Source organism: Sciurus vulgaris, assembly GCF_902686455.1.
Source record: "Sciurus vulgaris genome assembly, chromosome: X".
Lineage (NCBI taxonomy): Eukaryota > Metazoa > Chordata > Mammalia > Rodentia > Sciuridae > Sciurus > Sciurus vulgaris.
In genome coordinates this window covers 66800259-66826371 of record NC_136471.1, presented here as the reverse complement: position 1 = coordinate 66826371, position 26113 = coordinate 66800259, and the positions used below count along the sequence as shown (strand labels likewise).

Below are 26113 nucleotides of genomic sequence, written 5' to 3'. Positions count from 1 at the left end.
TCATGTAATTAACTACATATTACTTATCATTTACTAACTATTAATCATATATATATATATTTATATGTATATTGCTAGGATTAGGAATACAAAGGTTTTTCATTGTGTGTACTTTGTAGTTAATGAACCAGATATTCATTTTTAATTATACACATAAATGTGTACCTATGAACTGAAGTGTGTGCTTTAAAGAAATGTTAACAAGACACATGTCATAGAATTGTGTGTGTGTGTTTGTGTCTATGTGTGTCTCAGAGGTGATGGGGGTGGAGAGGCTCTCAGAAAAATTATCCTCAATAAAGTAATGGATCTGAGAGTGAAAGAAGAGTAAAAGTAAACAAGGTAATGGAGGTAGATAGGTGGATAAGTGGGTGGAGATAGTGCAATTAAGGTGGAAGGAGGAGCACATATAAATATTGTCCAGCAAGTGGTAATAAGGCACATTAAATTTACTACAAAATCATCAGAAGCACCAGAGTATCCATTGCACGTCCTACATGGGCGAAGAAGTGGTTTCCTGTAGAAGGGATGGGCTGGCTGCTGAATAAAAGGCTATGACATTTATTTATCACAAATAATGACAGGAGACAGAATTATCTCTTAAATGCAGAGTCATGACCTACTGAGCCTTCCATAAGGATATGGCTCTAACAAAGGAAGGAGCCCATGCTTGGTTTATTTATAGCAGTGAAGATCAAAAGGGGACCAGTAGGGGCTTCTTCCATGAAAAACAGGGTAAGGGGTAGACTTAAGCAAGCCATTCAGCTCTAGTGGGTCATTCCCACATCCAGGGTTTTGCATTTGAACTTTGGCAGTGAACTAACCCAGGATAACCACTTAATTCAGGCAATCTCAAACAGTTTTGATAACTGAGAGTTCCTAAGACCAGATTTTCCTGGTTAATGGTCCAGCTATCCTTGGTACTCATACAAGTTATGGGTGGCTCCCCGCACTGGAGTATAGAAAGTTGGTTAAAAATTGTAAGTTAGCTTGTATTGATAGGTAAGACCAAACAATATACACAATTATCTCCATTACGGTCTGCAATATTTATTATAAAAACTATGAAACAGTTTAAAGATTTAAGCAGTATATGACATAAGCATGCATGTGGCTTAAAAATATGTACTTTGACTTCTACCTCCAAGAAGATTAAATATAGGCATTTTCCCCTATTTTGTCCTCTAATTACAACTAAAATGTTGAATATTATTTACAAAAAAACAAACAGACTGAAATTCCAAAACTTGTAAAAAAGAAGGCAGATCAAGTAGGGACACTCAAGATCTGAGAAACACCACAGTGGTGAGGTCCCTGAATTTTCTTTGCCTTACATATCCTAGACTAAATGCTGAAGGAGCCGGCAACCTGAAAATGCTAATAGGTACATATGAATATGTCCCAAGAAAAGCTGTTCTCCCCAGCTAAATAAGAAGGAAAGGTGTATTATAGAAAAACAGGAAAATGTTGGACAATAATTGCTCTACTCCAGCTAAGCACAAACTTGAGTCTCAAGGTTTGCATCCACCAGCAAATATCAAGTAAGTAGAAAGTATAGATTTCCACCCTTACTAGGTTGTGTTGAGACATCCCACACCCCAAAACCCAAGCCCATGTTAGGTAGCAATTATCCCCTGCCCCAAGTCAGTGAAGACAACATGGAGAGCCTAGACATACACTTGGCCCAGCCATAATGAATGTTCCCCTCTCTCCTCATGCTGGAATCAGGTCAGAAATGGCCTAGTACAGTGTTAGAACTTTCACCTCTGCCCACAGGTACCAAGGCCACCCCTGCCCAAGGTGTTAGTGAGAACCAGGTGGGGAATAATAAGTAAACACTATTATCTCTCTTAACCATAATGGTATCAGCAGAGACTTAGTGGGAAACCAGAACTACACACCCCAGTCCTAGCAATAATAAAGTGTGCCTCCCCCTCAAGTATAAACCCAGTTTGAGAGGGAACCTGGTACTCTAACTCCATATGGAAGTATGTACTTGTACCACCTCTTCCTTTCATTGTTTTTATCTTATTATTTAGAAAAATGTTGTTTAATTTCCAGATGTTTGGAGATTTTCTTTGTTATAGTTTTTTTATTGCTTTCCTAGGTTTGATTCACCTGTATTAGAAAACAGCCTCTTATTTCCATTCTTATAAATAATTACTTGAGGTTTGTTTCATGACCTAATATTTTATCTGTCCTGTTTCATAGAACTCTCCTTCCAAAAAATAGAAGAATGCACATTCTTTTCAAGAAATTTTTAATGGATGGAAATCATACAGAATCTACAAAATCTCTGGGACATAGAGTAAATCACAATAGGAAATTAAAAAGTATATAGGAATTAAAGTATATACTGAATTAAATGGAAATGAAAATATATCAAAATGAGTGGTACACATTTAAAGCAGTGCTGAGTGCAAAATGTATACCATCAAATGGTTACATTAAGAAAGAGAAAAAGTCTCAAATAAATAAACTAAACCTCAGTTCAAGAACTTACAAAAAAGAGCAAAATATATACAAAAATAATCAGGAGGAAAGGAAATCATAAAGATGAGAACATAAACCAATGAAATTGAGAACAGAAAAACGAGAAGATCAATGAAACAAAGATATGCTTTTATAAGAAGATCAATAAAATTGAAAAAATCTAACAAAACTAATAAATGAAAAAATACCAATATCAAATAATGAAATAAAAGTTATTACTATACATCTGGAAGATGTAAAATGGATAAGAACAGATTATTATGAAAAAATCTATATCCATAAATTTGACAACTTAAATGAAGTGAACCAATTCCTCAAAAAGGAAAAAAATGCCACGGATAACCCAAAATAGAAAAGATAACTTGAATAGGCATGTAGTTATTTTTAAAATTTTATTTGTAATTTAAAACTTCATGAAAATAATCTTTTGTCCCAAATTATTTCACTGAAAAATTCTCTGAAATCCTTAAAGGAGAATTAACACCAATTAAATACAATCTCTTTCAGAAAATAGAATAGGAACCAGACCTTCTCCATTAATTCTTTGAAGGTAGCATTACTCTGATACCATATCCAAAGCACAAAAAACCCCAAACAGAACAATACTCCTAATGAATATAGATAAATGTAGATGCACAAATATTTGACAAAGTATTAGCCAATGGAATTCATAATATATTTAAAAAATACATCATTACCTAGTGAATTTCATTCTGGGGATACAATGCTGGCTCAATATTTGAAAATCATTCCAATAATCCACAATATTAACAAGCTAAAAACAATCCCACATGAAATCATACAAAAGCACCTACAGAAAATCCTGCAGAATTATACTGAATGGTGAAGCATTTAATGTTTTCCCATTAAAACCAGGAACAAGTTGAAAATGCCCTCTCACCACTTTCAAATAGAACTGAACATTTTCTTCAGCAAATAAGGTAAGAAAGGGAAACTATACAGATTCGAAAGGAAGAAATAAAGCTGTATTTACAGATGGCATTGTATCTAAAACTCCCAATGAATCTACAAAAACGCACTAAAACTAATAAATGATTTAATAAGATTACATGAAAGAAGATAAACTTACGAAAATCAACTTTATTTGCATAAACTATAATTAAACACATGTACACAAAAAATTTAAAAATATAATAGCTCTTAAAATCACTCAAAAAGGAAATATGTTGGTTTCAATCTAACATAACATATATAGTACTTAAATGATGGAAACTACAAACACCTATGAAAGAAATCAAAGATCTTAATCAATGAGCATATTGTGTTCATGGATTGGAAGATTCAACATATAATGATGTGAAGTCTCTCCAAATCTAAATATGGGTTTAATATAATAGCTATGAAATCCAAGTAAGTGTAGTGGAAGATACAGAGAATACATAAGAAAAGTCAGATGAACTAGAATAGCCCAAATAATTTTCAAAAAGAATAAGATAGTAGGCTACCTGTATTTAAAGTGTATCTATATTTAAATTTTTATTTTATCTTATATTTATTGATTCTTTTTAGTTATATATAACATTGGAATACATTTTGACATAATCACAAAAGCATTCAGTACAATTTGTTCTAATTCAGTCCCCAGCACCTCCCTCTTCCCTGCCCCCTCCTTTGCTCCCCTCCATCTACTCTACTGATCTTTCTGCAATTATTTATAGTTTTATTTTTAATTAGTCTCTTGGATATACTTCATATTGAAATTCATTAAGGTAAATTCATGCATGTATATATGAAAGTTCAGATTATTCGAATTTTGATCTGATTTATTCTTGATCTTATTTAGGAGATGCTAGTCTTTGATTAGTATGTGCCTCAGAAAGCAAAAACGTAGAACATTAAAATTAAATAGATTTCAACTGCAAGCACAGAAAACCAAAATTGAAGCTATAAGACCTCCAAAATATTGGGTATATTAAATAAGATGCAGTAAAAATGTTATATAAATGAAGAGTATTTTGGTGTTTCCACAGATGACTTGGAATTTCTAAATGTCCTTCAGACCACAGAATACACACAGAATAGATCATATTTTATAGTACAACCTCTCTCTAAACACTGTTTATCAGTATTCTGTACATTCTGGCTCAATTTAAATGCAGTTGGGGAACTTAAGTAATAAAGTTTCCAAAAGGATCTTATTGTAATGTAGTCATGGCATGGATTATAAACCAAATGAAACTTTAGTGTATTTGGTTTTACATATGTTTGGAAATGTCTTATGGTGCCTTCAATGTATACTTTTAAATAGGTGACTTCTTTATAGTTTTTTAATAGAGAAATGCCAAAACAAGAATTAAACAAATATGTTATGGCTGCATATTTCTCATCAATTGACAGGTACCTGATGTCTAATATATAAAAAACATGCCAATCGAGAAACTGCGTAAGGACAGAGATACTAAAAAATATATTATAAATCTAAGACAAGATAGTATATTCCTTTCACTCAAGTAGATTATCAAGTATAGTGTTAATAGGTTAAAAAGACTGTTGTTTTAGAACTGAAAAACCATGCACTTTTTCTTTACCATACCCTACAACCTTCTGGTGTTTACCCTTCATCACAGTTAGTGCTCTTTTTATATCTAACACATCTATATTCAAGAAGCAATTAAACTTCACTCTTCTTACCACTATTGCCTAACTCCTGATTTCCTCAGTTCTCCCTCTAATATACACAACCTCCACATCCCTACCATGACCTGATCAACAAATGCAATCCCTTGTTCTTCCACTCTAGTGGCCACATCACACTTTGTCTCAATTATTTTTAAGTGTATTTTCAATGAAAGTAGATGACATCATTGAAAGTAAAAAATCACTTAATTTGTTGGAAATTTCCTCCAAAATTTTCCTTAGTTCTAAATATTTCTAATCTTGAATTCAGTGGATAAAGTGATGTGTGGGAGACAATCACTCTTACTTAGTCATTCCCTGAAATTATTTTAATGCTTTAATAATCCATAAATTTGACCTTGCCCTGGTTCAAAATAATATAATATTTGTTTTGTTTTTCATTGACGTTTGATTCATATTGTGTCTCATTAACTTGAATAACCCAGGTAATCCTCAAAGGAAAAGTAATTAAGGTAAAATACATGCTATTAGTAATTAGAATAATATACCTTTAATATTAGCAAGTAGTCACTGTAATATTGCTTAGAAAATTTGAATATTACACTTTGGGAAATTGATAACTGCGGGGGGGAATCTTTATGAAAGTGTCTTTTGTCTCAGGTTGTTTTCTGAATACAACACAAGACCCAATGGGTTGTCTTGGCTGGATTCTGTTAAACTTAAAACAAATTATCAACCTTGCCAAAAGGCCCCTTTCCAGAATTAATCAATACATAGAAATGGCTGATTACTTTTCTACTTTCAGAAGGGAGTAAGAATGGTTTTTCCAAGCTAGTGTTATATCGTTCTTATATTTGAGAGCAAACAATCAATTTTCTTCTTGTCAAATAATTATCTGATCTGCACTGTGCTAACACTACTTCTTCATTTACCACTGATTTCATTTAGGGGTTTATGAACAATGCTAGAGTGATGACCCATTTCAGGAAACATTCGTAATATTAGAAAACAAAAACCTTTGTTTATAAGGGTATTTGATTTTATCTGTCAGAATAAATTTCAAACTGCTGTAGATGTTTTGTTTACACAAATGGGGTACAACTGTTCTTTCTCTGGTTGTACACGAAGTAGAGCCTCACCTCTTTTGTAATCATACATGTACATAGGGTAATGATATTTGTCTCATTCTGTTATTTTTCCTTCCCCCCACCCCCTCCCACCCTCATTTTCCCCTATACAAAACATCCTTCCTCCATTCTTGCCTCCCCCCCATTATGTATCATCATCCACTTATCAGAGAGATAATTCAGCCTTTGTTTTTTTGGGATAGGATTATCTCACTTAGCATGATATTTTCCAGTTCCATTCATTTACCTGCAAATGCCATAATTTTATTCTTCTTTATGGCTGAGTAATATTCCATTGTGTATATATACCACAGTTTCTTTGTCCATTCATCAATTGAAGGGCATCTAGGTTGGTTCACAATATAGCTATTGTGAGTTCAGCAGCTATGAACATTGATGTGGCTACATCACTGTAGTATGCTGATTTTAAGTCCTTTGGGTATAGACCGAGGAGTGGAATAGCTGAGTCAAATGGTGGTTCCATTCCAAGTTCTCTAAGGAATCGCCACACTGCCTTCCAGAGTGGCTGCACCAATTTGCAACCCCACCACCAATGTATGAGAGTACCTTTTCCCCCCATCCTCCTCAACTCCTATTGTTGCTTGCATTCTTGATAATAGACATTCTAATTGGGGTGAGATGAAATCTTAGGGTAGTTTTGATTTGCATTTCTCTTATTAGAGATGTTGAACATTTTTTCATATATCTGTTGATTGCTTGTAGATTTTCTTCTATGAAGTGTCTGCTCATTTCCTTAACCCATTTATTGATTGAATTATTTTTATTCTTGGTGTAAAGTTTTTTTGAGTTCTTTATAGATTCTGCAGATTTGTACTTTATTATTGTAGTTATTTTTGCTTGTTTTCTACTATCACCCAGCTTGGAATTAGTATTCATAAATATGAAATAAAAGAACATATTTCCACAGAACATCTGTTCTCAGACTGTACTGTACAATAATCAACTGGGATCTTGTTAAAAATATTCATTGCAAAGCCCTACAGAGAAATGCTGATTTAAACTTGAGTAGTGCTTAACTATCTGCCATTTCTCAGGCTTCTTAGTTGGTTATCATGTATATAACCAGTTAAAAACTTTGGCTTTAAAATAGCTATGTAATAGGGATGTAGCAGGAAATAAAGACTGCCCAAATGAAAAGGAAAGGCTATTTTTTCAGAACTAGTTATATCAAGAGAGTCAGCTACCATCACTTGTGTTGGCAGACAATCAAATCAGGCAGGAGAGCAGGAAAGCTTACAGTGAAAAGATAGGTATCAGCTATGCTCTGATTGTATACTGTGGACGTGGGAGAGCTGGATGTAGGCTATCTAGAAGCAGGATGTCTTATATGATTAGTTTAATAAACTCATTTTACTTTATTCAGTTTTGAGTTGGAAATGGGGACAAAAATTAGGAATGCTGGTAGTAATTAAGCAAGTTCTAACTATTCTGGGCCAATTGCCATGTTTTAGTTAAAGCAAGAATACATCATGTGTACTCTAAGAGTACATGAAGGGGATAGGGAGATGAAGTTCCATCAAAGAGTAAAATGTTCTAATGCCTGAATTTTAAATATACTCATAACAATTTTCAATTTCACTGAAAAAGACACCTTCCACAAAAAGATGTTTATTTTTAAAATTCTCTTCAGTAAAACTTTATTTTTACTTTGGTGATGTTTCATTCTAACCATTCTTTCACCAGTTTTTCCAACTATTATTCAATATACGTTCAAATTTTGCTCCTATGTTAAACTTTCATCGAATAATTCTATGGCTGAAGATGTAGCTCAGTGGTAGAGTGCTTGCCTAAAAATACACTAGGTCTTGGGTTCAGTCCCCATATAGTAAAGCAAAAAACAAAAGTTCACAATTAGTTAACAATTTTTAAACTCACATGACATGAAAGAAAAGACTCAAAATATTCAACATCAGGAGTTTAGTATTAGCAGAAATATATAGGTAAATCTACTTTTTAAAAGAACTGGAGACTAAAATGCTAAGTGAAATAAGCCAATCCCAAAAAACCCAAAGGCTAAACGCTCTCTCTCCCATAAAAAACATTCAAAATGATACTTTTCTTAAAGCCTGACCTCTTATATAATTATGATTTTAGACACAGAACCTCTAATTCTTCCTTAAATAATTTCCATTTAATCCTAATTTAGAATTTGTAGAAATGTTTTACATCTAATGAAGAATAAGCCTCTGAATTGAATATTCAGTGAACTCTGAATTTCTCATTTTTAAAAACATAGTTCCTTAGCTTGTCCCTGCCCACTATATCTAGTTGATTATAATTTTGAAAAATAAAGAAAAATGATAAGCTAATTACTAAAATAATTTAGTTAAATTATTATTGATTAAATTTTTAAAGCCATACATCATATAATATTAATGGTTTCCACTTCAATTTTAACTATAAATTAAACCTCTCTGGCTACCTCTAGGGAAATTATTTTAAAATAAGTTAGATATTTTGATAAAATATTTGACTTAAACCTCCAAATGAGATTTCTTTGTATTTTCTTTAACATTTCAAAATGATCTGCATTTTAAAAGTAGAGCTGAGATTAGTATTTCTATTTTGCCTCTGAGGTTTTTCATCAGTCTCAGTTTATCCCTGTCAAAATGTCAAAATCATCATTCCAAATAATGAAAAGATTAAACCAATCCAATGTTTTGGTATTTCTTACACAAAGCCTATAATTTGTCGATGTCTTCAAGATTTTCTATTTTGTCGGAGTATAGATTTTCAAAATAGCTTCTAATTGTTTTGTATTTCAATAATATCTGTTGTGATATTTCCTTTTCCATCATGAATTTTAGTAATTTGAGTTTTCTCTCTCCTCTTCATTAGTGTGGCTAAGGGTTTATCAATTTTGATTATTTTTTCAAAGAACCAAATTTTTGTTTTCTCAATTTTTTCAATTGCTTCATTTGTTTCAATTTCATTGATTTTAGCTCTGATTTTAATTATATCCTGCAGCTACTACTTTTTGTGTTGATCTATTGGTGTTGATCTGTTCTTCTTTTTCTAGGGTTTTGAGATGTAATGTTAGGTCATTTATTTGTTGAATTTTTATTCTTTTATTGAATGATATTTTAAATCAAGATATTTTTAAATCAAGTATGTAGTCTACAATATTATAAATATATTTTAATAGATTGAGAATAGATTATGTGACTTTCAAAAGTATATGGTACAGAGATATCTCTATTTTAAATGAATTCTCAAATACAAAATGGCTTTCATTAAGTGTGGTTTAACAATTCTATCACTTGTGTCTTTCCTTTTACAGTCCTTAAATAAAGCATCAGTATTCAACCTGGGCATTTTGACATTTCAGGTCAGATCTTTATTTGTTGTGGGGGCTGTTGTATGCATTGTAGTGTGTCTTGGTAGCATTCTTGGCCTCTACCTTGATGTCACTTATGCCAACCAAACATGACTCCAGGCATTGCCAAATGTTTCCTTATGGGACAAAATATCCCCTTCTCACAAGAATACCTGGAATAAAGAAGTTCAATATAGAGGAAAACAAAATACTTGTGGAAAAAATAAGACCCACTTCCTTATTAGGAAACAAGTTACTAATACTTACCCAGATTCATACCTCTATTCTCAGCAGTAAACTGTGTTGGAGACCATAATTAGTCTTTCTACTCTGTTCCTGTAAAGTGCTTACTGTGCTGCAACCAGAAAACCAAAAAGGGAATTTGCAAACCTGTCCAAAAGGCCTAGGACTTCTTTAAGTACTAATCTGATGGAACAAAAGGACTTAAAAGAAAGGACGGATAGCATTAACTCTAAATTTAGGCCAGTAATAAAATATAGCACAATGGTTGTCTTGAACTCTGATTTTTCCTTCAATAGTTTAGCAATCATAATTCATATTTCCAGGAAGTATTTCCTAGTCCTGAGTTATTCCTTTTTCATGGAAGACTGCTTGAATTTCTCTCAGAGTAAATTTAGATAATTTTTTTATGTTTCTTTGTGTCCTCTAAAATCTCTCTCTTCTTTCTAAATCAGTTTTCTGTTTACCATGGACTTTCTCTTCTATTCTATTTCTTTTGGTGAATATAAAATTATACATTATATTATATTAAAAATATTGGCATTTTCAATTTAAGTATGAGGAAATAGGAAAATTAACTTGGATTGCTCTATCAATGGATGGTTCTTGATGACTGGTGGACTTTGTTTTAGGGCAAGAGTTCTCTGGCTGGGATCCATAGACCATCAAACATTCTATCATGGATAGAATTCAGTGGATTCCATGAAGTTGGAGAGTTAAAAATGCATCTTATATACATCAAATTTTACTGAATTTTAACAACCTTTCTAACTAAATGAATAAACTAATAAACCATAATAGTATTCATAATGTTGTGCCTTTCCCCACAAAGATACCACATTTTTATATCACATACTAGTTATTACATATATCTCAATATATAATTTATATTAACCATTCTTTCAAAATTGCAATCATCATTATACCTGCTGATAGATTTTATCTAATTGAATTATGAATTATCCCTCATTATTTTGAGAACTTTATTTAAGGAAAAACAATTTCCATTGTAATCCTATGTAATTTATTTTTATGCATTGAAATATTATTCTGAAAATGGGTTCATAGGTTTAATCAGACTGTGAAGAGTTCCATGACAAAAAAATCTCCTCCAATTTAAGGCATTCATGAAGGGACAAGGAGCTGTAACTTGGTCTGAGAACTCTCAAAACATCAAATTAATGGCATAATGAGACACATGCATGTGAGGAGTTTAAAAACTTGGAGATCATTTGAAACATGTATTTCAGGGTTTTCCATCTGAATATTTTCTGATTTGGCTTCTGTTTATTGTATTATTGATTGCTTTCATTTCAAATAATAATATTAATTTCTATCTTGTATTGAATATGTGCTCTGTGTCAGGCATAATAATAGGTGCATTTGAATAGTATTTCTTATAGTGTGTTTATGTGGGAAAGTCATTGGAATAAGGATGAAGACATATGGATTCAGGGGAAATGGCTCTTCCTGTTAGGCTGCTGCCTGTGATCATAGACAAAACAGTGCTTCATTCTGAAATTATTTTCTCATCTGCAACATAGGAAAATTTATATTCATTATACCCACTTTATAGGATTGTTACATGATCAGGTAAGACAATGAATAAGAAAATGCATACATTCTAGAAATTCTATAAATAGTTGAAAATTTAATATATTACATAATTAAATTTTCTCTACTTCTAAAATTAAAAAGGAAGTGGCATTACTAACATAGACATGAAGAAATAAATGGAAAATTGGAAAAAAGCATCATAAGGAAGAAAACCATATCCATTTCTTTAATAAAATTGCACTTGCTTAAAGTTCTTTTTGTGTGTGTGAGATCATCATTTGTCATAATTTTGTCAAAAAGATGACCACATTGATTTCCATTATCTGTGCATATTTAATCTTTTCTTGAAATTATTCTTCTGTAAAGGATTTTGCAGAGCCTTGGTCATCTCTACTTGAAATAATCTTCATATTTTTTTCTTGTCTCTCTCAGATGTTCTATTGATGACAGTTTTATAAATATCACATAGGGCTTAAATTCTAGTTTCCTTAAATGCTTCATCATTTACAAGGAAGAAAAGGATTTTTCTCATATTTCTTCATAACCTCATGAATTATTTAATTTTCTTAACTTATTTATGAACTTATTCTCTAATTAAGGTCAATAGGTCTTTTGATAAATTATTATTCAATCAGTTGTTGAAAATTGAAGGTGATAAATGCCCCTATAAAGAAGCTGGAAAATGTAACTTGTATTTAAAAATGTCTGAAATACATCATCATAAATGTTGAACACAAGTAGATAAAAATATCATGAAACTGGCTTTTAGAGCAAATACCAAAAAGATGTTATGGGACAAATGATAATAATAGTACTAATAATATAATAAGACTCCTGACCATCCCTGTAGCCTTCCCCTGATCTCAAGCAGGAGGCCTTCGCCCTCACCTGCCCCTCAGAGGGGATGAAAAGGGTAACCCCTGCTCTCTGTGATACCACCAGCATTCCCTCTTCAAGGGTTTTATGTTATTTACACTGTGCTTCTGAGGGTTCGCCTATCATCAAGGGTAACTGCCATAAGGTTGAGGGTTGAAGGATGTTCTTTAAAAATTAAAAAATTGTAGTCTGTATGAATTTTATACTAAAACACCAAATCTTATCTCAATATAAAGAACATTATAGCTAAGTGTCTTATTCAGACTTTTTTTTTAAATATCAGCAGATCTCATTTCATACACACAAAAGACACATGCACTTTATTCTGAAAATGGGATGCATAAACCAAAAAGTTGTTTAGTTTATGAATTACTAGCCTTGTATAAATATTTGGTAACATAGTGCAAGTCAAATCTACCCTCTTACTACTCTAGATAAAACAGTATGTATATTTATTACTGATATAGTTTTACAACTATAGATTTAATATTTTAAAGTGGTGGTTTAAAGTTTTTTATAGTTTACATAAAATTGTTGGGTTCATGTATGCACCAAATGTGTGAAAAATATTGAAAACTTCTTAGTAGGAAGTACAAACTGGTAATAGTGTTTACTGATATGAATGAAACTACTGGTGATGGGTATGAGACAGGAGAATTTTAAGTTTTCCTGCCTGTGTTTGTATTAATCTTATAATCATTAAAAGTTATAAATACATTGAAATGGAAAGCTTCTTGGAAAAATATGAAATACTAAAGTTGACACAAGAAAAATTAACATGTCATTGACCACAGACTAGTATAAAATTTTTGTGAATCATATTTTCTCACGCTTTAATGGTCATTCTAATCTTATGTAAGCTTATTTGAATACCATAACTTTGCTACCAAAAATAAAATGAGAAACAATCATCATGGTCAATTAATGGCATAAATGCAAAATTGTGAATTATATAATAGCAAGTTAATTCCAGTAGCACATTTAAAAAAATACAATGTGCGGGAATAGGGTTTGCTACAGAAATTCAAGGAGAATTCACAATTTTTTATTTTTTGTATTTTTAGCTGATACACAAGAAACATATATGTTGGACATATTAACGGCATACCATGTAATATTGGTTGCAAGTATATGTTTCATAATATTTGACTCAAATTAAGCATATTTATCTCCTCAAACATGTATCAATTATTTGCAGAGAAAACTTTCAAAATCCTTTCTTCTGGCTTTTTGAAGTATATAGTACATAATTTTTATCTATAATCATCATACTGTGCAATATTACCCCAGATCTTCCTGCTCCTATCTAACTGTGATGTAGTACCCTTTAATCAACCTTTCTCCCCTTATAATGTTCTTATTTTATGCTAACCACCATTCTACTTTCAACTCAAGGAGAGTTTAATAGAAGAAAGCCTGTTAGTCACATTCATCACTTTTAGGTTAAAGAAGAAAATTCATATATTGCCATCTCTTATAGAAAAATTATTTGATACATTTACTAGCAATTCCTGATTTAAATTAAGAAAACTCTTCTGTGATTTTTTTAGGTTTTTACCATGTTTATAATATTCCTTCTATAATTTTAAATGAACTTAAAGTGTTATTGTTGCCTGGTCTAACAGATATAGCAAAATAATTATTATAAGCATTGAAACTGACAGATTAATTAGTTAATTTGAATGTCCTTTTCTTTGTAGGCTTTTATAAATTTTTTCATGAAGGCAAAAGCCCAAAGCTGGTTCAATTGTAAGTTTATATTTGTTGGCTTTGTTCCCTTCTGTTTCCTCTAAATGCATTTCTGTCAACTGCTGTTTATATTGGGGAGCTAAAGCAATAACATTGAAGTATGGGCTATCTTAGAGATGTAACAGAGTTTTTCTAAGAATGGTCAAATGAGCAGATAGTTATTTATGCATGCATTCTACACGAAAATTTCCTGATAGCAATGGAGAATGAACACAACTGGGGTCTAAGAATTGGACATGATTCAATCTTTCACTGAGTGTACATATATTCCTCTTTTCAGTCTCTCTTCAAATTGCTCCAGCTTCATAAAATAAGTTTATTGGAATTAAAGATTAAAACCTTAAAATTAAATAAGCAATTGCTACTAGCTAAAACAATTCGTCTATTCAATTTTATTGTTTTCTGCCTGGGTTCAACTATTTATAATGATAACATTATATCGATTGTTTGATCTTAATGGTCTACTAGTTAATTTGTGTCAGCTGACCAGATAATAAATTTGGGCAACTTATGTGGGACAATAAATTAGATTTAAAAATAAAGATTGGTAAATTCTGTGACTGCTAATTAATTTTTTTAATATTATCAAGTTGGTAAAATGAAAATATAGCATATAGATATCAAGATATTTTTGTAAGCCTGTACTATTTATCTTCCTGTAAACATAAATCATGAACAAAAAAGGACCCTCTTTGTTTTCTCTCATTCCATTAAAAGGGGTCCTATTTTTCAAAAAGTTCAGACTTTATAAATATTATAATGAGATCATTTTTATAAGAAGCTCGTCTTATGATTACTCCTAATATCTGAACAGATTTTTGTTGTCATGAAATTTTACCCACTCTACCCTCAGTGAATAAAACCTGTATTTCAAAAGTGATATTTTAATAAACCATTTAAACATTCATACTTATTATGAAACCAATACAGGCACTTAAGGAGATTCTAAGCTACCTCAGGGTGTAATAATAGGCAAAGTAAGTAGCAGGCGTAATTGAAGATTGGGGCTCTTGTTCAAGGTCTTTCATCAATTAGCAATAATATTGCACGTATAACTTGACATCTGTTGACCTTATTTCTTTATCAGTAAAGCAAAGAATTGAGCTAGAAGATTTTTAATGTTCCTTCCAGCTTAAAAAGTTCTCTGTTAGAAAATGATTTATCTGGAAAAATCTCCCACAGTAAAAAGATGTAATAGTGACCACAATTTGAGGTAGCAGTTTTGCAAAAGTATTATAATCTTAGAGTCCCCACCATTCCCTCATAATTTTATCTGGGAGAACTCACATCAGAAAAGAGTGGCCTACTACTACCATGGTTTTCAAAGTTTAATTTAGGCTGCTTTCTTTAGTAATTTTCTCTTAAGACAGAGCTGACCATAGGAAAAATGTAGAGCTACATTTAGCTTTATGAAGAGACCTATACTTGGAGTATATATACTATTACAATAAAAATGACAATACAAGGGACTATTCAACTGAAACTTGATGGATATTGGTAGAACCCTGTGAAAGTCCAGAATGAAACAACAATAATCTGGTAATTAGTGTAATTGCTACAAGCTGGACTCTGGAGTAGTGAGTTTTTTAAAGGAAAATTACAAATTTACAATGTCATATTAAGGCAATTGTAATTAATCCAAGCTGAATTTTTAAATAAAATGTCTAATATCTTAAATAAATTTATTTGGAGCTTTTAAAGAAAAGTAATACATGAAGGAAGGGAGGAGTTCAGTAGAAATAAGTACTCTGAGACCCGATTTTCATATTCATTGTACAGAGGTGCTTTAAAATAATGTGAAAAAGAGAGGCAAATGCTGTTCTCAATCTTGTTTTTAATTTTATTTGATGACACAAATAAGAATTGATTTGCTTCCAATAGCTTACTTTCACTTATTCCATAAATTAATTAAATTTTAGGTAAAATCGTATGGTTTTAGACTACTGCCTACATATAGAATAAAAGACTAAATTGTTGACTATAAACTATAGAATCAATAATAGTATAGTATAATTGTTGACTATTAAAACTATAGTATCAATTATGTTACAATAAAATAATAATGATTAAATGGATGTTTTTTCTTAAATAGCAACAAAACTATAAAATACACAAGACTAAACAATATGAAATGTGTAAGACATACATAAGGAAAACTACAAAATTTTTTTAGAAAGGAAGTCTTAGATAACTGATGACTTAAATGGCCATATTCCTGATTTAGAACACTCAATTTGACAAACTTCAAGTTAAATTTAAATGCAACACTGTTTCAATCAATTTTTAATGGGATTTGTTTAGAAGTTAACTGTAACTCTAAAATTTCATCTGAGGAAACATTGTGAGGAAAATCTAAGAAAAAATTCTAAAATATTAGGAAAGAATCTACCCTAATACATCCTAAAACACTCAAGATATATAATACACTATTGTAAGGACAAAAATAAAGATACAGATATTTGAATAAAAAATGGAAAATATGGTAATAAACTAAATATATAAAATATTTTAAAATATGATAAAGATAATATTTCACATCAATGGGGAAAAGACAGTTCATATAATAATCAGTATGGAGCAACTTTCAAAATATATAGAAAGGTCAGGCATGGTCGTACAATTCTGTAATACATGTAACATGGAAGGCTATAAGAAGCATAATAAGTAAAAAACCAGCTTCAGCAAATTAGCAACTTAGTGAGAAACTACCTCAAAATAAAAAAAAAAAAGGATGTGGATGAGCCTGAATGATAAAGTATCCCTGAGTTCAATTCACAGTATTCAGTTCTTTTTGGAAGAAGAAATACATCAAGGTCCCAGTATTATATAATATATAAAAACCATTGCAGATGAATTAATGATTTGAATGTTTATAAACACTTGTAAGCATTAAAATTAAAACAAAACAAACTATTCATATCTGTGACTAAATATTGAAAATTATGTATGTAAAAAATGCCATAAATAAAGGACAAAGGCAAAATATCTTGGGAAAAATATTTGAGATATATATGAAAGGCAAAAGGTTAATAGCCTAAATATTTCCATCAGTAAGATCAACATTAACAGACCATGAGGAAAAAAATGGCTAAAAGATAGATAACAAAACAGTAAATACAAATGGCCATAAATAAATAAAAGATGAAGATATTGCCATTTGTGGTGAGAAGAAAAATTTTGTCATGTATTGTTGGGTTGTTAGATTATTGTAAACTTGTGAAAATGTTATAATAATTAAAATCTATATTGTTATGATATCCAAATTAACATTTCATTCCTATGTTTGTTTTTACAGTGTCTTGGTTTAGAAGGGTCTTGCCCTCATTTTTCTCTGAGGAAGACCGATTTTTTTGTTTTAGAACTCAGTTTTGTGCAATGGCCTGTACTGAATTGGGCCACGGGAAATGCGAGGGATGGCTTTGGAAAAAAAGAGAGTCTAGAGGAATCTCCTTTTTTAATTGGAAAAGATACTGGTTTATTTTGAAACACTCAACTCTCTACTGGTTCTCACACCTGAATGTAAGTGCACCAGGAAGGAAAGAAAAGCTTTCATTGAATGAGAATAGTCCTTAACCTTTATATCAGTATTAAGGATATGAATTTCTGAAAAATAAAGGTATTCTTATAATATTTAATGTTAGGTAGTAGGCCATTGATGCTACTTCTTTGCTAAACATTGTCATCTAGGAAAGGCATTGTAATTAATGGTTTTGCAGTCAAAAATACCTGGTTTGTAATCCAGACTCTTTACTTACTATCTTGAAGAGATTGGGCTAGTTACTTAATTTCTCTGAGACTCATTTTCTTCATTTTTCTCATGGCACATAATAATATTTGCCAAATATTTTCATTACATGTTGATCCTCTTCCTCACAACCAGATATGTTTCTATAAATTTAAATGTGCTGGAATCTTTCAATTTAAATAAAAGTGAGATGAGTAAGGTATCTTTCACTGGTCTTGAAAGCCAACTAAGAAACCAGGGGGTTTTGTTTTGTTTGTTTTTGATTTTTGTTTTGTTTTGATTTGTTTTGTTTTGTGGAGCAGAAGGGACAAGGTCATGAGTTTAGTTTTGGACATGTTGACTGTAATATGTCACTAAACCTATCCCAGTGGTGAGAAAAATCTAGAACTCAGAGGAAATTTCCAGTTTTCACCTTAAATATGTCAGAATTCTTAACAGTGTTCTTTATACTTTCTTCAGTATATTACACCTAAGTGTTCTCCAATCTCTGTTCTATTTCAATTACTCCTTTAGAATTACTTTGATAAGGTTATCTTGAGCATCCATGTTGCTAAATCCAACAGACATTTCAGACCTTATTCTACCACAACTCTCCATATTTTTCTCCTGGCATTCCTTCCTCTATCACTTTTGCAGGATTTTCCTACTCTCTCAGACCATTAAAATTTCTTCAGGAATCAGTTCTAGATTGTTTTATTAATCTGTACTCTTTTTCTAGATTATTTTATCCATGTGTATGGCTTCAATTACTATCTGTATACAAAGGTTACACATATTTATATTTATAGTCCAACATACTCTTAAAGAGAACTCATGTATTCAATTAATCTCTTTACTGAGATATGTCAAGAGTGACCCTATTCAATATGTACAAAACAAAACTCATCATCTTGCAATCCTCAAAATGGTTTTTCCTTCCTGTGATTTTTCTCCTAAGGAGTCATCCTTTCATCCTCTACCACTCTTTCACCTCTTTTAATTATTCATATCTACATATTCACTACAATAATATAGCCAAAATATTGCTCAAATTAATCCATTTATCTCCATTGTCACTGCCTTCACCCTAGTCTAAGCTATAATCATCTTTCACTTGAACAATTTCAATAGCTTCCTACTTGAATACTCACATTTGCTTTGACCTCCCTCTATTTTTTTCTTCCACTCTACACATGAATCTTTTCAAAATTCTAATTTGATCATATCTTTACTACCTCCCCTCACCCTGCTTTCTTGCTTGTCCCCTTTATTAAATGCCATCAATAACTTCCCATTATACTTACACTAAAAAACTATCCCGAACAAGAACTACCTGTTCATACACACACACACACACACACACACACACACACACACATATATATATGGTGTATATATATATATATATATATATATATATATATATATATACCATACCTCTCCAGTCACATCTTATCCCATATATACTACAGTTTTACATTTCAGCTCCACTGGCCTTCTTTAATCTTTTATTTTCTCTAATATGTTATGCTCCATCCAACCACAGAAACTTTGCATATGCCATTCTTTCTTCTTGTAATGCTCTACGATCCCCTCACCTGGTCAAATTCTAGTCTTCCTTCAGATCTTGCTTCAAGACTTCAACCTTTAGGGAAGCCTTCTCTGATCCCCTTCCACCAACTTAATCAATTCTTGCCAGCTCTTATAGCATCATATACCTCACCTTTCCCAGTATTTAACACACTTCTTCACTTTAGTTTTTCACTTGTATTCTTGTATTAATGTCTGTCTCCTCATCAATCATGTTTCATAAGTACTGTTTCTCCCAACCTCTCCTCAGGAGTTCAACCATTGATCTCCTTCATATGACACTACATGGGTTCAATGGATAATAGTTGAATTAATGAATAATTGTGATTATTAAACAAATTGATATATATAAAGTATCTGCACACTTCCTGCCATATAAGTCCTCAATAAAGTTCACTTCCCATCATGTCTTTATTTTCCCAACTAATGTGAAAAATATTCTACTTCAAATGTGAACGTTTTTTCAAAAGCAATTATTTCATAATGTCATACTACTTTCATAATCCCCCATGATAAATATCATGCATCTAATCCCTATCCAAATTAAACAAAAAAACAGTGAATTCTATCTGCCATGTTTTTAATTTGACATTCTTAGAATTAATTAGCTTCATTCAAGTTTAATCAGAGTTCCAGTGGCTTTTTGTTGTATTCATTTTTATACTTTTTTCCAGGTGACCCTTTGTCAGATTTTTATTAAATGTATGAGATTTTGATTTTTTAATTCAATGATTGCTAAGTTTATATTTTCACATAACTTTGATACTTCTGTAGACAATTACAATGCATGTTAGAAACATTGCAACATATCAGTAATCTGTTCCCCTTTCTCATCCTTGAAGAAATTGTGACTCAGAAAGAACAAGTGGCTTGGTAAGCATGGACAGCATTACAATTGCCAGACCTTACTAAGCTCTGTAAATAGGTTGGAAGATGTCCAACCTTGTATCATTGTATAACAATTTCTTAGAAATTTGATGGGTTGCTTATAAAAGATAAGCTAATAAAGACACAGGGAAGACTACATTCCAAATATTGCTCTCTTATGTCTATATGCTAAAGAATTTCATGCTGAGCAATTAAATTATTAGATTTTTTTGAAGAGATATGAAATAGGAAATAATTTGTATATGTAATCTCCATTCTATATTATAAAATGTAAGTTTTGGAAATGTGCTAAGTGCTGCTATAACTGCTGTTTTGCTGGCCTTTGTTGATAAATCGATTGCCTGCTTTGAATGTCCTAATGATGTTGAGAGCTGTTTGCATATTTTGAAGTACCTTTGTATAATCATTAATATAAGAGTTGTTGTTACTATTGGTGGTTTAATAAATGCACGATCCATTTGCTTTGCATAAAGCTACTTCAAGTGCATGCTAAGCAAACTACACTATTTAATAAGCAGTCTAGAAAAATGCTGTTCATTACAACAACAGTGACTTGATTCATTTCAAAGTCTCTCTCAGTTCAGCATTTTACTTATATTAGTTTATTCTTTCCTTTTTCCAATTTCTGTAGGACACCAAGGCTGATGGTTTTATATACCTACCTGAATTCCGAATTGGCTTAGCTCCACATTGCAGAAGAAACCAGTAAGTAATAGTAAATCTTTAAATTCAGAGTCCAGATCAGCACTGTGCAATAGAAATGTAACACAGCACATATTTATAATTTTTAATTTTCTAGTAGTCACATTCCTGGTAACTTCAGACTACTAATATTCTAGCATTATGCTGTGATTGAAACTTATAGTTGATGGATTCCACAATTGTAACACTTTCAACTTATGAAAAAACTAGTTCACTTTTTACCTTCCTTTATATGTTAAATGTTGGAAATGTCTGCTGTTTTTCTTTGGGAGGAGTCACGCTTTTATTTCATGAAGTATTTCTCTAACTTACCATATTGCAATACCTACTATGTTACAATGCTCTTCAAATAATACATTGTCTACCTGATTCCCATAATTAAAGAATGTGTCCATCAAACCACCAGCAAGCTTTAGAGAAGGGAAATCAATCAGCTTCAGTTTGTTCTTTTTCCTTATTTTTAATATAGCCCATTTAACCCTTTATCAAACAAGGGCTTGAAGTTAATCAGGAAGTGGATCCAAATAAATATAATTCCTCCTCCTTCTTTTATGCCTACTATTCTATAAATAATTTGATGAACTAGATTATTGGTTCCACCAAATTTTTAAAAAATTCAACCTATCTAAGAAATTAAGGACAAAACTCACCACTGTCAAAAATAGAAAACTTCTGTAAGTCAAAGCTGTCTACTTAGGCTATTATATCAGTGCTATAAAATTAACATGTTAGAAAGATGACAGTATAAACAAGAAAATATTGAAATGGTAAGCATCTATAAATTACTGGGTGTTGTGCTTTCTTAATATGATACTATATTTTTCTTATATATCTGCCTTTATCAGACTTCAGAACAGATGAACTGAAACTTCAAAAGGTGCAGGGAAGATAAACATCCAATTAAAGTGATATGTAAACTGATTACATGGATAAAATTTAAATAAATTGATGGTTTTAGTGGTAGGGAAAGTGATATAATTATTACAATGTATTTTTAATTTATGAAAAGACAGGTGGAATTTTGGAAAGAAAATTGTAAAAATGTGTATTTAACTTGAAGCAGGATGACTTGAATTATCAATAAGTTGAAATAAATTGTCAAGAATTGGCTATTGAGGATAGTGATATAATTTCCACTTTTAATAGCTTTTTTAAACACTGCTTTTTATTCTTATTTTATTTATTTTTATGTGGCGCTGAGAATTGAACCCAGAGCCCTACACATTTTAGGCAGGCACTCCACCACTGAGCCACAATCACAGCCTCCACATTTTAATATCTTAAACTCTCTCCTGGAGGCCTTAAATATTAAAGCCCAAAATAAGAAGTAGAAACAAATTTTTCTCGTAATTCTCCAACTAAGGTTTTGGTAGTCTATCCTTGAGAGCATATCTAGATAATCCTTATCCGTGTGTCTGGTATAGACCTGGATGAGAACATAACTTTTCTACATCTAGACTGTAATGTACAGGAGTGATATATCTACGAGTGATAAAGATGAACACAGAAAACCAGTCTTACTTTTTTTTTTTTTTTTTGCGGTGCTGGGGATTGAACCCAAGGCCTTGCACTCTACCAACTGAGCTATTCCCCAGCCCCAGCCTTACTTTTAAAGTGGAAGGGAGTTAAGTTACTCAAAGGTTCATCTCCCAGGTCTGGAAAATTTTAGTTCTATTCTGAGGAATGAGAGTTGGCCTCTACCATCAAGTGGATACCATCAAACCATACTCTTTAAAAAATTTCTTACCTAATTTTTTGGTCTTGGAAAACAGAATTCAAATCATTATTGGATTTGGTGAATAATATGCAATACATATTCTTTTATTTATATAACTATATCTTCTTTTTAATGACTGTCTCTAATTTTGATAATAATATTACCCACAGAATTGGAATAAACCTTCACCCCAATACCCCCAAATTTGGTTCATATATTCAGATGGTAGACACACACAACAGGAGACAGTGAAAATGTTTATTATTTGCATAATGAGGATTTTTTTTAGGGCAGCATCACATGTAGGCATTCCAGGCTGATCGAAAAATATCTTGAGAGAGTAGGAAAATGAGACTTGTCTTTTGTGCTGGTTACACACTGTTGCTGAGCTTAAGGTTCCAGCAAAAGAGAAAGACGAAAGAAGTTAAAAACTATGTGCGGTCAAGTATCAAAAATGGACTCAGGGCCTGGCATGTTGGCACATGCTAGGTGGAGGCAGTAGGATGGGGAATTCAAAGCCAGCTTCAGCAACTGTGAGGCACTAAGCAACTCAGGGAGACCCTGTATCTAAATAAAATGCAAAATAGGGCTGGGGATGTGGCTTAGTGGTGGAGTGTCCCTGAGTTCAAACCCCAGTACCAAAAAAGAAAAAAAATGGAGTCAGATTCCTTATTACCCTTATTAAAGGATATCTTGTCCTACTTGACTGTATTTAAATCTGTATTAGGAAAATGAAGTATGTATGCTACTAGATCAGGTCTTTGCTTCACAGTTTCCAAAATATTTCCTAAGTATACTGTTTAAGTGACCCACACAAACACACATGGAGATGCCCTCTGGTCCCATTTGTATCCTCCAATTTTGATTTGCTTTCTTTCTCTTCTATGTTATAAATAGAGTTAAGCAAGGATATGTCCCCCAAAAGAGAATAGACACATTACTAGGTATATTTATATTTGATACCAATGATTAGAAATCATTTGCAGTTGGAAAAGACCCCAATTTCTTGACCAAGTTATTTAAAGAACCTAAAAACTCAAAATCAGGTTCAAATAGGTTTAGGGTCCTATTCAATCAAATAATTTATAAATGGATAAATAATTAAGGAAGCAGATATGGAAAAACTATACTAACCTTTGGTTCATAACCCAAATGTCAACAGAATATTCATTTTCTCCAAAAGGACATGCTTACTTATAAAGTAAAAGTTATAATTTATGAATATTAATATCTACATATTCTTAACATAATAGAATATAAAAGTGAGGAATAAATATTTGTAAGATAAATATCCAAAAGATAAAATATTGTGCAGTAGTTTCAATTCCTTTATATATAAGGGCAGTGAGGTACTAATGCCAAAAATCATCATATATATCTATTCACCTAAATAAAAATGTTAAGTATTAGCACTGAATTTTCATTTCAGAAAATCAGCAAATTTTAGTTCCAAAATGTTTTCTCATGTTTTCTTTGGAGTATTTTTATATACTGCTAACTATGGTTAAATGGTCTAAATTTCTCTTTTCTATTGAAAAATAAATATTAAATTAACTTCCTTAAAATGGGCTATTCCTCTAGACTATATATCAAAGATACTAACATTGATTCTATGATATTCAACTACAGAGAAGAAATTATTTCTATTCAGATTTGTTTCCTAATGTATGAATACTTAATAAATTAAAATTTCTATTTTAAAACAATGAAAAGAATCCTTGTGTAAAAAAGAACACATGAGCTTTTTTGAAAAAGTAGTGCTTTTATAGACAAAATATTTCTAAAGTAATGATTTCTTCAGTGAGAACATATGACAGAATTGAACAGGAATGACACACAATTATGGAGAATACATTTATTGCAAGGATCATCATGTATTTGGGCTTTTATGTTTTTATTAGTGCATTATAGCTTCATTTTGACACATTCATGAATGCATAAAATGTAATTTTCTTCATTTCAATCCAGTACTATTCCCTTCCCTCCCCTCCTCATACCCCAGTCCCCTAACTCTACTATATTCGTCTTCCTTTTATTAATTTATTTTTAATTGGTGCATTATAGTTATATATAAAAGTGGAATTCACTTTGGTATATTCATGAATGCACATAACAATAATTTGGTCAATTTAGTCTTCAGATGTATTAGCAAGAAAATAAATCAGTGATGCCTGTAATCCTAGTGTCTCAGGAGGCTAAGGTAGGAGAATCACAAGTTCAAAGCCAGCCTCAGCAACATACTGAGACCTTGTCTCTAAATAAAAATATTAAAAAGGGTTGTGGATGTGACTCAGTGGTTAAAAACTCCAGGTTCATTCCCCAGTAGCCTCCCCCAAAAAGAAAGAAAATAGATTGGTGAGTGATAGACATGACAACTAACATGAGCCTGGCACCTATATTCTTTGCTCAATTGTTAACAGTGATCTTATTGGAGATAGTAAAACACCTTCCTTCTGACTGGACCTGTGCAAATCGAGAACAAATTAAAATCGTTTTCTATACCCATATGCCATCCTTAGTCATGGGGATTTTTAATGAATGAAGTAAATTTGAAGAAAGATTCAGTCTAAAACATATTTGTAGAATCTTAAATGACTGTTTCGATTTCATGAAAAGTTACAAGCGGAATTGTATTAGCAAAGTTCTACAATGACCTCTTTGAAGCAAGCACACAGAGAGAGGCTGCATGATGGTCTTTACATCATCTCATAAAAGAAGGGAACTCAGATATCCCTGCATATACACCATATAAACCACAAACTGTAGCTGAATTTAAGATGGAAAAATCAATACTCATCTAAATGCCTCAGCCCAGAAGAGGGATATCTATCATTGGGTTGGTCACAGGGATTGAGAAATGTGAAAGGTATCAGTAAAAGGTAAATTGTAAGCTATTAACCATAAGTAAGATGAAACTCTATACAAGTAAATAACTCAAGAAAAAAGTGATTCGCATTTCTTCAGTGCTAATTCTTTAATGCAAAGTTCATTTACCAAATTGGATGCATGTCAGATTTTAAGGAAATGAGTACTTCAAAGAGTTATAATCAGAAATATATATACAGACCCCAATACAATTTGAATTAATGAATGACAGACCTGAATTGATTAGAAAGGAGAAAGTTACACATTTCACTATGGATTTCTATGCATTTAAAGCAGTATTATAGAGAATACCTCACCCATCTTTTTACTAGAATCAAAACTAGAACCCGAAATATTTTAAGCCAAAGTGACAATTTTTACAATGATATGTACCAAGATCTTCTTGAGAACTACAGCTTTTATACAAAAGTTTCTGTCCTTTAAAAAGTCTCCTTCCCACTTTTTAGCATATACTGTATGCCAGATATTATATGCTTAGTATTTTCCATACACTGTTTCTTCTAATACTGCCAACAATCCTGTGAAGCATTATTCTACTATAGATGAGAAAACTGCAAGGTTAATTTGCCCAATTCATTCAGCTAGTAAATGGCATTATGAATTTGAGCAAGCTTAAGCTCTTATTTTTG

At 31.7% G+C, this 26113-nt stretch overlaps 1 protein-coding gene across 1 annotated transcript in view; it reads left to right on the top strand.

The window, feature by feature from the left end:
* The window catches only part of LOC306651566 (uncharacterized protein), a 517337-nt gene that overhangs the window by 460610 nt on the left and 30614 nt on the right, over positions 1 to 26113 (top strand). The window contains exon 17 of the mRNA XM_079124236.1: positions 20811 to 20884. Coding sequence (XP_078980362.1) covers positions 20811 to 20884 — 74 coding nt within the window. The remainder of the gene's footprint in view (positions 1 to 20810; positions 20885 to 26113) is intronic.